Source organism: Lutra lutra, chromosome 4, assembly GCF_902655055.1.
Source record: "Lutra lutra chromosome 4, mLutLut1.2, whole genome shotgun sequence".
Lineage (NCBI taxonomy): Eukaryota > Metazoa > Chordata > Mammalia > Carnivora > Mustelidae > Lutra > Lutra lutra.
This window is the reverse complement of record NC_062281.1, coordinates 45,822,775-45,838,796: the sequence shown is the minus strand read 5'-3', so window position 1 is coordinate 45,838,796 and position 16,022 is coordinate 45,822,775. Positions and strand designations below refer to the sequence as shown.

The 16,022-nt window shown below is 39.4% G+C and overlaps 1 protein-coding gene across 1 annotated transcript in view; it reads left to right on the top strand.

The window, feature by feature from the left end:
• The window catches only part of NECAB1 (N-terminal EF-hand calcium binding protein 1), a 206,340-nt gene that overhangs the window by 161,022 nt on the left and 29,296 nt on the right, over window positions 1–16,022 (top strand). The window contains exons 7-9 of the mRNA XM_047728083.1: window positions 733–854; window positions 3,625–3,701; window positions 9,199–9,252. Coding sequence (XP_047584039.1) covers window positions 733–854; window positions 3,625–3,701; window positions 9,199–9,252 — 253 coding nt within the window. The remainder of the gene's footprint in view (window positions 1–732; window positions 855–3,624; window positions 3,702–9,198; window positions 9,253–16,022) is intronic.

Below are 16,022 nucleotides of genomic sequence, written 5' to 3'. Positions count from 1 at the left end.
ACCAGGATAGAAGAATAGGGAAAGACCAAAGAATTGCTTCCCAAGTTGAATCCATTCTTTCGAATAGTTTTTCTATAAGTTCCTTATAATATTTCCTTGTATATACTCTTGACCTGAGCTTTTCATAGTGGGAAGTTAATAGATACATTTTAAAACTGAAGAATAAAATGATAGCAATTGAAGCATATTATATACAGACATGAGGATAAATACTCAAATTAACACTTGTTGAAAGCATTCCCTGAACACTTGTTGAAAGGGGAATGGGGCATGATATGGAGGTGGGGGAGTAGGAGCTCCTATTTGTTAAAATAAGCTTTGTAGAATTATTTGATTTTTAAAATTATATGGATACATAGCCTTGATTTAAAAAACTTAAAACTGACTGAACACTATAGGTGTTCTCAAACTAAATACATCAGCACACACAAAAACATTTTTTCCACTGATGGTTTGGTCAAGATAGGTGAGATGTTTTTCTTAAGTCACAAATTAATATACAATTTTTACTCAAACTTTGAAAGAATATAGACAACTCACAGTTTCTCCTTTAGATTCACATTTATACATTTATAAAACCAAGTCTTCTGGGTCTTTAGAGCATGTTGGTAAGCAGCAATTCTCCTAACTTTTCATTTCACTACACCAGAAAATCTTTGTGACCGATGGTTGAAGATCTGTTTCTCCAGGCAAGAAAGACGCCGTGGTTAAATGTTGTCTCTCTTGTTCAAGGCAAGGGCCGACCAAGCCGGAAGTCCTGTTGATTCAGTGGCCTGGAAAGCGATCAAGTCGCCGAGTCCAGAGACACAACAGCTTCTCCCCTAAAAGCCCTCAGTTTAGTGCCTGCGGTCCAGGTAATGAAACTTTGTCATTTTTCTCCTTCCAAACTGACTCAGTTTGTATTTTCACGTTGACATATTTTTTAAACAAGTTGTTTCATATGTTTTAAACAAGTAAAACAGCAGTAGTAATGGAATGGTTTTCCTATACCAGATAAGTTTGAAACCACGTGGCGAAGAGCCTACAGTATTAAGAACAGGGTGATGATCCTCCCCGTTGTTTCCAGCAGAATCCCACAGCAGCATCCAGCAGTGCACAGAGGAACGATGGGTAGGACAGAAAGCATCTCAGTCACCTTCTGCACGAGGACTGGAGACTTGTAGAAGTCCCCATCAAGAAAAGAGGCACCCTTTAGTTTGTACCCTAATTTGTTCGAGATTCCCTAAAGCCTGCCTAAACACATGTAAAGTCCATCTCAGGAAAGGATCTTTATTTCCTTTCATGATGGGATTAAAGTTATAACTGGCATTTTTGAAGCATGAAATATATTATGACATTTATTGGCCTAAAACCTTAATATTATAGGTTATTTTAATTGTGCTATTTTAATAATTACTTCAGTAATCCATTTGAAGTACACAAATTCATGTTGCAAAGCATTGGTAATTTCCATAAAGCATATGTATGCATGCATATGTGTATATGTATTGAGTGTGCATATATATATATACATCACTTGAACATATTGTTTTGACACAAATTAATCTTTAAATATCTATTATTTTAGTAAACCAAAGTACTAACTATATATTTACACAGACTGTACTTGAAAGGTTTCAAAGTGCCTTCTTGAACACTGTCTTTTTTCATTCTAATACCTTATAAGATAGATGTTAGTATCTTTATTTCCCCAGAAGGGAAGCAATTTGTCCAAGGTCATCTGGTTTATTAGACCATTTTTACAGCGAGACAACCACAAAAGCTCAGTGATTACCACTGCAAATACTTGTCTTTTTTCGCTCATGGGTCTGTGGTTGATGGTGATTTGGGTGACCTCAGCTGGATGTGTGCTCCCCCGGTGAAAGTAGAGTTCAGCTTCGCTTCTTGTGTAGCCTGCTGGGATTAGTGTCTCCTTGGAGAGGAGTTTCTTCTCTTGGTGGGTGTCAGAAGCACAAACAGCCAGGCCACGTCACACAGCTCACTTGAAACCACTGTGTGCATCTTACCTGCTAACTCTCCAGTGGCCAAATGAGTCCCACGCCGAACCCAGTAGCAGTGGGGAGGGACATCTACTCCACCTGTCGTGGTAGGAGGTGCTGCGAGGTGGAGAGGCAATGACTGTAGGCAGAGAATTCTGTCCCAGGAAGAAAGGGGAAGATCGTGACCACTAACACAGCCTACTGTGTGTTGTTAGGAAATGACAATGCTAGGCTCCCAGGTCAAAATATAGATTGTTCTTCGTGCTTTAGCCCTTTAGAAAACAGAGCAAAACCCAAAACATCCTTCTAAGGAACTTTGATGTGTCAGCCACCTCACATTCTTCTAGGAACAAGCCAGGATGGAAATGGTGTTGACTGATTTGTAAGTTAAAAAGTAAACATAAATTTTGTTCATACAGTTACAATGTTTTCTGTTATAAAGCACCCTTATTCTGATTTTTTTTTCTTATATCCACTTCTATGTGACTGTGCTCCTGCTTAGTTTCGCCTCCTAATTTACATGATGGGCTTTGCAAGGAGTTTCAACCAAGAATGCAGAGAGAGCAAGAAGTACATTCTAATGTAAAGTACAACCTCTTTATAATTTGGTCTCTCTTCCAAACATTCAAAGCTAAAACAAGGTTTTACAGTTTGAATTCAATCACATCCTCCCATCGAGAAATATTGAATAATATTTCAGCAAATGCCTATGAAATCATTGAGCCAAGCTGCCATAAGGACCCACAAGAAGGCCAGGATGTCTATGCAGGGGCTCAGACCACAACTCTTCCCTTTGCACCCTTGAATAATCTCCAGGTCATGAGTTCAAGCCCCACACTGGGTATAGAGCTTACTTGAAAAAGCAAGAATAAAATAAAAAAGACTTTAAAAAGTTTTTTAATTAAAAAGGTCATTACAGCAACAATATTAGCAGGAGGACTTGGTGCTAGATACAGACGTGTGTTTGTGTGTATGTTCACACAGATGTACATCTGCACATCTGTCACGTGTGTGCATGTATATATGTGTGCGTGTGTGTGTATATACACATGTATATATTTTGATTGAATCCTCACAATAACTGTGTGGCCACTGATACTCTTGCCATTTTAAAAATCAGAAAGCTGAGGTCAGAGGAGTCCAGTCATCTGAACAAGATCAGCTTCCAGATCCTGCACTCCTAACTGCTATGCCATGACCACAGCGCCCATGCTTATTCTGGTTAGGCCCTAGGAAAGGAGACACCAGCTACCTTGCTGTGGTCAGATATCTTACTTCCTTTCCTGGCTCCTGCCACTGTCACGGAGGTCAGCTTAGAATTATTGATGGATGCTTTCTGTTTTTTCAAAAGAAAAACCAGCCATCTCATGGATTGGTAAAAATGGCTCAGCAGGATCTGTTCCTTGATGATCAAAGGCCAGTGCAGGCAATGACGTCAAAGGCACAGACTTTCAAAAATGAACCCACGGGGGCACGCGGATCTGTGGAACACAGTAACTCAGAAAGCACTCATGTGAATGCAGTTCTTAAGAAGGTGGTGACTAGTCAGTGACACTGTGTGCTTCCTTGCAGGTCAAAGAAAAGTTCTGAAATGCCCAAACATTCCCTCTGTTTAATACATTGTCCTTATGGTTTTCCCCTCAAGGCTTGTTAGAAGAAGATAACCAGTGGATGACCCAGATCAATAGACTCCAGAAATTAATTGATCGACTGGAAAAGAAGGTACATGCTTCCTTTTCTTTCTTCTCCCTCTCACTTTTCAGTATGTTCTGACCCGTTTTCCTCCCGGCATGAATACATCCATGGCTGCCCCACGGATAGAGTAACAGCCAGGAGTCCTGTGATGCTTCCTGGTAGTTATCTGGGCGTTTCTGTTAAGGCAAATACGGAAGCTCATGTTAATTCTCAGTCCCTCACCCCTACCCCTGGTGAGAGTTAAGATAGGATGTAGAGGGGCGCCTGGGTGGCTCAGTCGGTTAAGCATCTGCCTTCGCCTCTGGTCATGATCCCAGGGTCCTGCGATGGAGTCCCGCATAGGTTCCCTGCTCTGCGGGGAGCCTGCTTCCCCCTCTCCCTCTGCCCCTCCTCCCATGCTTCTGTGCGGGCACACATAGTTTCTCTTTCTCTCTTTCCAATAAATTAGTAAATCTTTAAAAAATTTAAAAAAAAAAGGATGTAGAGTTGCAAGTTAAATAAATGCACTGTACTGCCTGCTTCTTAGGTTACCTGTGCTGTAGGTAGCAGTGCGCCTGAATGACACAGACGGCTGCTTGTAGGGACGGCCTGGCCCACGTCCTGGGAGTGTTTCGGAGTGATTCAGGAAAGTGGTTGTATGAGATACTAGAAGGTGAAATTACATTTGCAACTTCTGTAAATTAGCCTGCTAACTGATGAATTTTGGCACTGAACTACCCAGTGAGCAACCAAGTAGGGATGTGACAAGTTTTTCAGATATATATTTCATGTTTCAAGTTATTTCTGTTGACTAATTCACTTAGTACCTGCAGTCCTAATATTGTACTGGTGTTCCCTTTGATGGAAGAGGCAGGATATGTCAGTAAGAATATGTGTTTTCTGGTCACGCCAGGCACCAAAGGAAGAAATGTTTATGTTTGAGACAGTTACAGACGTTGAAGAACCTACAGCCTGCTTGTAAAATTAAGCATTATTATAAAAGTTAACGGATTTTCTTAAAGTATGTGATAGCACAGAACCAGCTTCATAGTTAATGCTCAGTGAACTCTTGCTGACTGACTGAGACATGCCAAAGGAGTAGAACAGATGCTAATTACAGTCTACAGATGCTTCCTGAGGGAAAGATCACTGCGAACTAAGGTGCTTGGCAAGGACTTAGTGTGGCTGGAGGGGCTTGAGTCGGGCCTTTAAACGATGACAATTAGGGATTTTGTTTGCAAGCAATAGAAATCACCTCTGCAATAAAATTTTTTTCTGGAAGGTAGGGGAGTGCTCACAGAATCAATAGAAGGTATAGAAACTGGGATTCAGGAAAAGTCAGGGGACACAGTAACTCTAGAGATCTAAGTGAGAAATGCTCAGTGGTCTCTCAGGCTACCTCTACTGGAATAAGTGAGTTCCAACCATCTCTAGTCTGTTGACATTATGCTCAAGATTCCATTTTCCAGGGGGTAGAATCTGGTTGGTCTTGTTAGGGTCCCAGGCTGATTACTTGGATAAGGAAGGGAAGGACATCTTGATTAATGGTCCTAGAGCACTGTGTTGAAAGGAGAAGAGAGAATTTACTGAAAGGAAAATGTATTGTCATTAAAATTGGAGTAAATACTAGTCTGCTAACAAACCATTGAACAAATAGATATTTGTTATGGAAAAGTAAATTTTTAGTAAAAAGAGAGCACCTAGAGAGGACATTAGGTACGGGTGACAGCATGAGTAAAACCTAAGTAGGCCAGCCTGGTTAGATTCTTTCCTTTAGGAAAGTGGTAACAAATAAGATTGTGTGGATGGATAGGGGCCATATTACGGATGGTGTTAAATAACAAAGTAAGGAATTTGGACTTGTCTTGGAGACAATAGGAGGCATTTATTATTTTTCAACAGGTAAGTGACATAACCAGAAAGATCTTTTAGTTAGAAAATTGGACAGCAAGAATACAAATTGAATTCAAACAAGAAAACTCGAACCACCAAAGCCAGCTCAAGCAATGACATTAAGGAGCAAGTTGCAGATCTGAGCCCACTGGGATCAGGTATGGCAAGAGATGGGCCTGTAATATATGACCGAAAAGGGGTACCTGTGTGGCTCAGTCATTAAGCATCTGCCTTTGGCTCAGGTTATAGTCTCAGGGTCCTATAATCAATCCCCACATTGGGCTCCCTGCTCAATAGGAAGCCTGCTTCTCCCTCTCCCCCTCCCCCTGCTTATGTTCCCTCTCTTGCTGTGTCTCTCTCTGTCAAATAAATAAATAAATAAAAATCTTAAAATATATATATATATATGACTGAAATATATATATGTGTGTGGGTGGGTGTATCTATGTGTGTGTGTGTGTGTGTGTGTATGACTGAAAAGAAAATGGCAGTTTTGAAAGACTTGAGTGAAATTAACAGGATCATTGAATGGGTTTGATGGGTAAAGGACAGGGGAATCTCAGATAGGATTCTGAGAATTTGAGTCTGAGTGCCTTAGTCAATTGTATCATTAGCAGAAAGGAAGAGACAAGTGAGAGATAATGGGTGAGGTGAGGTGAATTTGTTGATTAGGTATGTTAATTTCAAGATCCACTAGGACACAGGCAAAAATGTTCAGTTAGATGTTACTAATCAAGAAGCCAGGCCAACAGTTTAAGATCTTAAGAGCCGTCTCCACAAAGATGAAACTCCATGTCCTGAGTTGAGGAGGATCTCTGAGAAGGAGATTCTGTACAGGGAACCAGGTCCAGAGGAAGAAACCTAGGAGAGTTCTAGTCCCTTTGCTGCCATATCACCATTTGTTACATTAACATTGACCACTTACTGGGCAAATAACCTAAACTTAGAGCTGCTGCAATTCAACTTTCTTCCTAATTTTATCAATTGTTATGTGAGCTAAGATTAAACATAATCATAGGGAAAATGGTGGCTATGAAAATTTGCTTTCCAATCATGGAAGATGGAAATGCATGACCTCTATTTGGAAAGCAAACCTTGTTAAAACATAAAGAGTCCATTGTTACATAATTTCAGATTCATTTAAAGAACATAAATTTCTCCTTTTAAAATAGATTTGAAGTTCTTGGCAAACTTCTCTTTATTTGGTGTCTTAACTTTATAGAGCTATTTTTAAAGGAATAACTTTAACTTAGGTCATGCCTTTTTTTTTCCAACTTTAAATCAAAGTATTATCACATCTCTTTCTTTCCTAGACTTTTTCTCCCTCCCTTCCTATGAAAGGGTTTCATTTTGAGGACAGAGTCTGAGAGGTTTGCTGAAAGTATGATGTGAGCTGTGTGGGGCTCGGCATGGTCTGTCTTAATGAATGGAGAGGCAGTGCAAGTTCTGTGTTCTTCTACAACTTATTCTGTACTGTGAATTAGGCTTTTAGAGGAAAAACTACCCAATTGCCAAACAGTAGCTAAGTGCATGTCATTTCACGGTTGACTCTCTTGTCTCTTGCAGTTTTTGGTACCGGGTTTGATCTCCCTATTAGAAGGACATGTTCCGGGGCGCCTGGGTGGCTCAGTGGGTTAAAGCCTCTGCCTTCGGCTCGGGTCATGATCCCAGAGTCCTGGGATCAAGCCCCGCATCGGGCTCTCTGCTCAGCAGGGATCCTGCTTTCTCCTCTCTCTCCCTCTGCCTGCCTCTCTGCCTACTTGTAATCTCTGTCTGTCAAATAAATTAAAAAAAAAAAAAAAAAAGAAGGACATGTTCCTGCAGGGGAGCACCTGTTATCTTTTCTTGCAGTTAGTATGATAAATCCTTCCTGCACCATAAGCCGAACCCAGTACTACTCATGTGGGGGAGGGGGAGTAATCCTTGAAATGTCTACAGTTTCCTTCAGGCATTCTTTCTTCCCATTTCAGCCCCTGTGAGGATTTATGGGGATATATTGAAATCATATTTTATGTTGTCCTTGAGCTCTGCAGAAAACATTTTCAAACATCCTCATTGTGTTCATAACCACCTGTTTTAGGTTGTTCTTATCATCAATCAAAGGATGTGGAAGCAAAAAATGTACCTGAGTTGGTATTAGGGACAGAGTGGTCAAGGAGATCCCATTTGTTAGAGTTTCTATCTGTGGAGCATTTTTGAAGATTCATCCCCTTGCCTTCCATCTCCTTGACTTCAAGGGGAAGCTATGATTTCAGTGGGGCATTCATTCAGCCATTCATTTATTCAGCTATTGTCTACTGCGCGTCTGCTTTATGCCCGGTGTTATTCTGGCAGTGGAAGTACAGCTGTGATCAAAATAGGTAAGGTCCTTGGTCCAGGAGAGACCGAGGAAAATCAGTAAACAAATCAATAAAATAAGGTAATTTCAGAGAGCGAAAGTACCGTGAAGACAAAGTAAGGCAGTATGGTAATGATGAGGGGGTAGATACCTAAAGTCGGTGACCCAGGAAGGTCACTTTAAGAAGGTGATATTGGAGTTGAGGTATGAGAGCAGGAGCCAGCTAGGTGAATCTCTAGGAATAGAGAATTCAAGACAGAGGAAATGGTGAAAGTGAATCCTAGAAAAGTTAAATAACTTGCTTAAGGTTTAATCACAAGAGAACAGCAAAGCTAGAGCTACATAACTCTGTTTTTAACAAGTTTATGTTATTTTGGACAGTCTGGATTTCTACAGCTCTCAGTTTATTATCTCCTTGAAGGAATTATTGTGGATAATCCTCATGTACCACAGATGCTAGGATATATATTCTTAGAATGAAGCCCTGGGAGTTTGCATGCTTGGTTTCACTGGAGATATTAACATCATCCATTGATGACTGTAGAAAGTTCTAGGGTCTTTTTAGCCATCCTTGATTTTTAGGAAATATCAAAAAAGTGTTTTGTTTTGTTTTGTTTTTTAAAGATTTTATTTATTTATTTGACAGAGAGAGATCACAAGTAGACGGAGAGGCAGGCAGAGAGAGAGAGAGAGGGAGGCAGGCTTCTTGCTGAGCAGAGAGCCCGATGTGGGACTCGATCCCAGGACCCTGAGATCATGACCCGAGCCGAAGGCAGCGGCTTAACCCACTGAGCCACCCAGGCGCCCCTGAAAAAGTGTTTTGATTTGCTTTTGAATTCATCATGTTTTAGTAATGTCAAATTATCACTAGAGTATAAAAGTATTATAGCAGTTGCACTAATGTCTGTCAAGATCTCCCTCTTGGGCAATCAGTGGCAATCAGTACTAACAGCAAAAGAAGTCAGCCTAGTCTCTCTTTTTCCTGTCCTGTTCTTTCCCTATTCTAATGAATCTGCTCCATTTTGTTCTCTTTTATTGTCATCAGTAAAATTAAAGTAATAACAAACACATCTGAAATGGCTTTTTTACTGTTGATAAATGGGTAAAAGAGGTTTTACTGGTTTCATTTTTTTTAATGGTTTCATTTTTCAAAAAGTTTTCATTTGTTTTAAGTCAGAATTATTCCATTTCCTTTCAGATAATGAGGTTTCTTTGGTACAACATTAGCCATAAAAGACTTAACATTCGAGTATATGGTGTTTCCTTTATCTCATTTCTGGTCCCTTTCTTTCCCATTTCTTTCTCCACCTGAAGGATCTCAAACTTGAACCACGGGAAGAAGAAGTTATTGAAGGGAATACTAAATCTGTAAGTACTTTTTTCCTAGGTGAAAATGTCAGAAATATATACTTTGAAAACATTTAATTTCTTCAAAATTAGTGACTTTCTCAGTGAAAATTTGAAATTGTACAAACACATATTTTATTTTGCATGCCTAAGTAGTAGTTTCAAAATTGTGATTTGTGGAAACCTAATGCCTATTTTACAGGGTTTTTATGCAAGTACTTAGCATGTGATATGTGCAAAATGACAATTTTATGCATACGTAAATCAGTGAGTTATTGAATAATTGAATGAATGTGACTGGAAGAGAAGGTTAACATTCAGATTATATCACGAACAACGTTTTATCAACCCTCCAAGCCTGAGTGTTCCACCTGAGCTGAAACTTGATGCTATTCAGTATTGTATCTCCAGCTTCTGTCCTAGGGCCAGGCACACTGTAAGTGCTCAGAAAAAAAAAAAAATTTTTTTTAAGAAAAAAATTGACATTTAGAGAAAAAGGAACATTTATGCTCCTAGGGAAAAGCCATCCATCCAGAATGGTGGTAATTTATAGAGATGGAGAGAGAAAAAAGTGATGCTAATAGGCACTCAGACACAAAATAAGAAATTTATGAGTAAGTTACCTAATTGAAATTGAAAATACATACCATGATTTGTTATTTTGAGACAAATATTTGTAGCACATTCTTTTGGGGAAAAGTGGATCTTTGCATTCACATTTAGTAGAAATTTGGGTTTTAAGATCTTGACAACTCACAGAAAATCACTTTTCTTAATACCTTAAAGGTATATTATGTAGATCTTCTAGGAGCCATCACATTTACAGGAGACAAAGATAGGCAAACCTTTCATCTCTGTCCCGGGCCCTTACTCCATAGGCAGTGCCTGCCTATGTGCCAGAAGGTGAGGCTCACCTTTCTTTCTGCTCCCGCCCATCAATCCAGACTCAAAGCCCAGAGAGTTTTCAAAGGGGAAGCTGTAGAGGGTTCTGAGGAAAGCTTTATAATGATGTTATAATTAGAATCCTATAGATATGAACACTTTCCCAAAGGTAACCTACATATTATGTTCAGGGCTTCTGTTCCTCCAAAGATGGGGTGTGGTCTATTTTAATTCATCAAGCACCCAGAATTCTAAAGGGGTAGGTTTTGTTGGGAAGCAGAATCTTTTTTGAGGAGAGGAAAAGGCTGTTGAGTGACTTATTAGGAATATTATTCCCAGCAGTCCCTTAGTCACAGGACTATGACCTTGCAGTCTTACATCTGTTGTCAATTAGATTTGCATGTAGGGAAAACTACACTCCAGTCAAGACAACAGAACATAACATTTCTAATGTTGAGAAAGACTATTGTCTATTCTTACATAATATCCTAACGTGAGACTCTTCTCTCACACTAGCTAAGTGGGAGAAAAATTGTCTAAGTATTGTTGATGGAAGGTGACAGACTGTTCCATTCTCTGGTCCCTGACAGAAGAGAGGCCAACGTCAATTTTAAAAGATTTATCAACCCACACAGCATTACTAATTCAATAGCGCATAGAAGTATTTAACAAAGTAGGATTGGGCAAAGTGCAGCAGTCAATATTGTTGAAAAGCAGGAAAGGATGTTCCTTAACTATCTTCAGCCACACGTAAAGGTAAAATAATTATGCTCTTTGGGACTACACATTTAGTAATGATTTGAATAAGTTTGTTTTTTCTCGAAGATACTAATAAGCTACCTGTCATTAAAAGTGGTACTTTATCATTAGTGGTAGTAACACCTCACCATGGATACTTATAAAAGCTTCTCTACTTGGAATGACAAAAACAGATCTCCACTGTTCACAGCCAGCCCCCAGCGTCGCATGCTCCTCTGGGCTCATTTCTCTTGGTGTCCAAAACCAGTTTAAGGCTTTATTGGCTAGGGAGGTGATTTTCTTTTTCCCTTAATGAATACATGAGAACCTTGAAAAATAAATTCCATACCAGAGAGCAAAAAATAAATGGTTATGATAGATTTTATTTTCTAAAGCTACTCTACACTGAGCCTTTGTGACGTGCCAAGTATTGTGTGAAACACACACATCTGTAATTCACTCCATCCTCATCAGAGCCGTAGGAGGTGGTGCAATTGGAACCCCATTTTGCAGATGGATAATTAAGGTATGGAAGGATATCGATACCCTAGCCAGACTCCAGATCTACACTAGACCTGTACTCCACACTGTAATAGCTCCACTCCAGCGTTTGGTGCATCTTGGGACACTAAAGTGGAGTTGTTTTTTGCCAGTGAGGTTGTGAGCTAACAGATGACTCCGTTTCATGAGATTTTCTACATTAGAGCAGAACAGTCGTATCTGGTAGGCCTATTTAAACACACAGCCAAAGTCCCAAACCCTACTAGCTGCCATATCTAGTTTTCAGGAATGTGAGTCATTACATAATGATGAGTCTAGGATATGATTTCTTTCTTTTTTTTTCCCCCCCTCAGTGAGCAGAGTATGAGAAGTAACATCTATTGAGTATCTATCCTGGGCAAGATTTTTACGTACACTATTCCATTTAATCCTCCCCCAAACTTTGTGATATAAGTACCACTGTTCCAATTTCATTCGGTGACTTAGGATGAAAAGAAGTAACTGGTTCAAGGCCACATAGCTAGTAAAAGTGAGGCGAAGTTTTTTCTTTAATATGTGTACTCTTTGCTCTTAAAGGACAAAGGAAAGAGGACAATATGGTGGAGGCAGATGAACGAAAAGATGCAGACCTCTACACTTTGCGGGACCACCTCAAATCTTTTTTACTGGAATGAATAGTACATAAATAACATTTATTAAAGAGCTTTTAAAAATGATCACTGGCTGAAAGCAAAACCAGTTCTTGCTTGTTTGTTCCATGAATAACTCAATCACCAGCCAAGTGCCAGGCTCTGGGGAAGGGTCTGGAGATAAAGGGGTAAATATTATAGGCACTACCAGACAGACCAGAAGGACCTGCAGTGAATCAACAAGGATCTACAGGACACAGTGCTGAGGATTATTATAGAAAAGTTCAGATTTGCACAGTAAGGGAACACAATCTAACTTAGGAGGCCAGGGAATGCTTTGAGAATGACACAATATTTAATGTGAAATCAAAAAGAATAAACAGGAATTTGAAAAAATATTTATATATCTCTGATAACATTGAATTGTTCAGATGTTGCACTAAAAGGGCAACACTAAGGGGTTATGTAAGAAGATCAGAATGTTCCAAATGATTTGTAAAAAGCATGTTATAAAGACCGCAACCTTCAGAATTCATAATTTTACTCTTGTTATAATAGAATAGGAAACATACATCAGAGATCTAAGATCCAGGATTGTGACTTTATGACTCATGGAAAACTTGGGAGTAATTTATTGTCTTATAGCCGTCAAGTCCTAAGGCAAGGAGTGTGAATCACTGAAGGTCAATATGGTTTTTGAAGGAACCCATCCAGACCACACATCCTGGATCTGGCCAGCTATATTTGCCCACCCAAATCCTTTATGTTTGGTGCCATAGTATGCCTTGCATGGCACTTCCTATCAAACAACTGTTGGAAAAAGATGATGATTTCCTACATATTTCGTATATTCAAAAGGGTTCTTTTTGGAGTCAATATAATTTTGATCCCATTCCGGTGCTTTTCAAAAACTGTAACTTTTCCTGAGTACATTATTGTTTATGCCAGAATAGCTTATACAATAGGAGTTTATAGATCTAATATATTTCTTTGGCTTTCTACCCTCATAGAGCCTGTCAATAATAATAATTTGTGAAGTAAATTAATCCTGCCACACAATAGCATGTGTATTGAGGGTTATTACCAACAAATATGTCAGGAACTCTTAAGACATAGTTTTGCTTTGCAATAGCTATTATGAGATAGAACAAGAGCACACAAGAAAGGCTGTTATTCTGAAGACATGCTTGGAACACAGTGGTAAATGTAATTAAGTAGAGCTAGAAACATGAAACAAATTAGTTTTCTTTAAAATATTTCTGTCTCCAGAGATTTTTAAAAAGCTGAAATTTCTAAAAAAAAAAAAAAATCTAAGAAATTTCAGTAAGGATCTCAGACTGCGTATTTGACATTAGAGACATACAGAAATGTCATGAAGATATTAGGACTCCTGTTCCAAAGCAAGTTATAAGACTGGCCCAGATCCCAAGGGAAAGTATAACAGGATCCACATTTTGATAGAAGAAGCTAAAAAGCCACATTTTGAAGTGCATGTCTTCAGGAAGTAGTGAAGTATTCTATTCATGGTTGCAATTTAGATCACATAAGATCTGCCTTCAGACTAAACGAATTATGGTGGAATAGGTAGATATGTTTATATAATCTCACTAAGAAAGCCCAGGAGAAATCATTCGAGTCATTGTTCATCACAAATAAATGATCAGGAAGTCTCTGTAGATTTCTGTCAAAAGGACACGTCCACAATTATTTTGGCAGAGATTAACTTTAACTCTTAGTTACTGACACTAAAGCCAGATCCTGAGAGAGTGGTACAGGAGGCTGATTGTTCATTACATAATCTTAGGAGATAGTTATAGGCTTATATCTACTGATTCTTGATCTCTGATCCTAAAGGGAAATAAAACAAAGCTCAATTAAAATCCCCTAACTCATTAAGGTGACTGGGTTAGACCCAAATGGAGAACGATTCCAATATAATAAAGATTTTTTTCCTTGCCCAGGAAAACAGTCCACACAAGGATTCAGGGATACATTCTCCTCTCAAGTGTGGCTCTGCCATTCCTAAGGCAGGTCATTCTGTCAACAGAAAAGGGCTTTACATCTCTCTTGAAAGTCTTGGCCCAAAAGCAATGTGCAGCACTTCTGCTTGTGTTCTGTTGATGGAAACTCATCACTTGGTTACACGTAACTCCAAAGGATGATAGACAATGTACTCTGTGCCTAGGAAGAAGAGGAAATAGATTTGGGGAAAACGGTTTGGAGTTTCTGCCACAGTGAGCCTTCTGATTATCAAATATTCATTCTTATCACATATATAGAATATATAGACGCCTTCACAAAGGAGACCACCCTAAGTCTCCTCCAGTTACGCTGCTAGCTCAAAGTCTGGCTTCCTGGGTGAGAATCAGTCCTCCCTGTAAGATCAAGATGTGGTCCCTTGTAGTCTGACACAGTTATGAATAAAGAAGTAAGTTATCTCCCCTCACCACACCCCCAAAACACACAGATAAATACACAGTGATAAAACTGGGCCAGGAGAAATGTCATAAAAACTGTAATTCAGGAAAGGCATGACTAGGAAGCATACAGCACTTACTCGTTCATTGCAACAATGAATTCATGCTGGGAAACTATTTGTCAGTGAAGGAAGTTCTGGATCCCCATTCTGGGAGGAACTCTCTTGTCCATTGTTGTTTTGAGACTTTCTTTTTGGTTCTTTTTCCTCCATGACCACATCGGAAACAGCTTATCAAAGAGTATTGCCTTTTTTAGGGGTTATGCAGTATTGATAGCCTGCTTCCTGCTCATCTGAGTTTGGAGGCCCAAATATATTACCTTAAGGCTTACACAATCAAAGGATTTTGAGACTGGGATGAAGATTTTAGCTATTTGACAATACAGTTCTTTCAAGAATTTAATAGACTTCTGGTCAATTTGCGTATAGGTAATTTCATGTGCTAGGATCAATACCTAAAATTATTCCATAGATATAGTTCTCAAACCTTGTTGATTTCTTGGGGCACCTGGGTGGCTCAGTCAGTTATTAAGTGTCTGCCTTTCACTCAGGTCATAATCCCCGGGTCCTGGAATCAAACCCCACATTGGGATCCCTGCTCAGTGGGGAGTCTGCTTCTCCCTTTCCAATCATGCTGTCTCTATCTCTGTCTCTCTCAGATAAATAAATAAAATCTTAAAAAAAAAAACCCACAAAACAACCTTGTCGATTTCTTTACTACACCTTATGAAGGTAAGGTTTCTGTCTTAATTCGTCACTGTATACCCAGAATCCGGCACCTGCCATTTATTTACCTATAGAAAAACAAAGTAGGCACTATTGTTGGATATATAAAGTGCCTCATATGATACCTATGATACAACATGAAGTGAGAAACTCATTGGAGAGGAGACACAAACCAGGGCTTAATTCTGGCTCTACCACTACGCAGCTGGGTAATATTGTACAAGTTACTTTTCTCATATTCTGAATTTTCCTTACATTGTTGTTGTTTTTCATTTTTATAATTCACTCCCAATCCTTTTTTTTCTCTTGCATTTCTGTGGTTCTTAACCCTTGATGGAGGAAAGGCTTAATCTTGAGATCGAAGTGCCATGAGAAGCCCATAGGCAGATCTATAGGAAAGTCTTCAAACTACAAGTGCCATAAACATAATAGGATTTGTTACAGGAAGCAATTGGCATCCAGCCCAGTGCGATCCATTAAACACAGGCTTCGGCTGATGCCATGAGATCTGAGCAGGGCCTATGGTATGTGATCAGTGGCTAATGTACTTTTGGAACTGCAACACCGATCACACATTTTTTTGAAGTTTGGTTGTTTGTAATTTTACACATGTTTAATATCATGAAATATTTAAGGTGAAGCTGGAGCTGTCCAGTGCGTAGAGCAGGACTACTTTGTAAAAATGACCATAGGCTGGGCATCCCAGCCTAGGCTGCACATTGGAGTCACTTGGGGGTGGGTGGTGAGGGTTGTATAAATACTAGTGCTTGGACCCCCCTTCCAGAGATTCTAACGTAGCAATTTTGAAACCTCCCTAGGGCTTCTAATTGAGAACCATT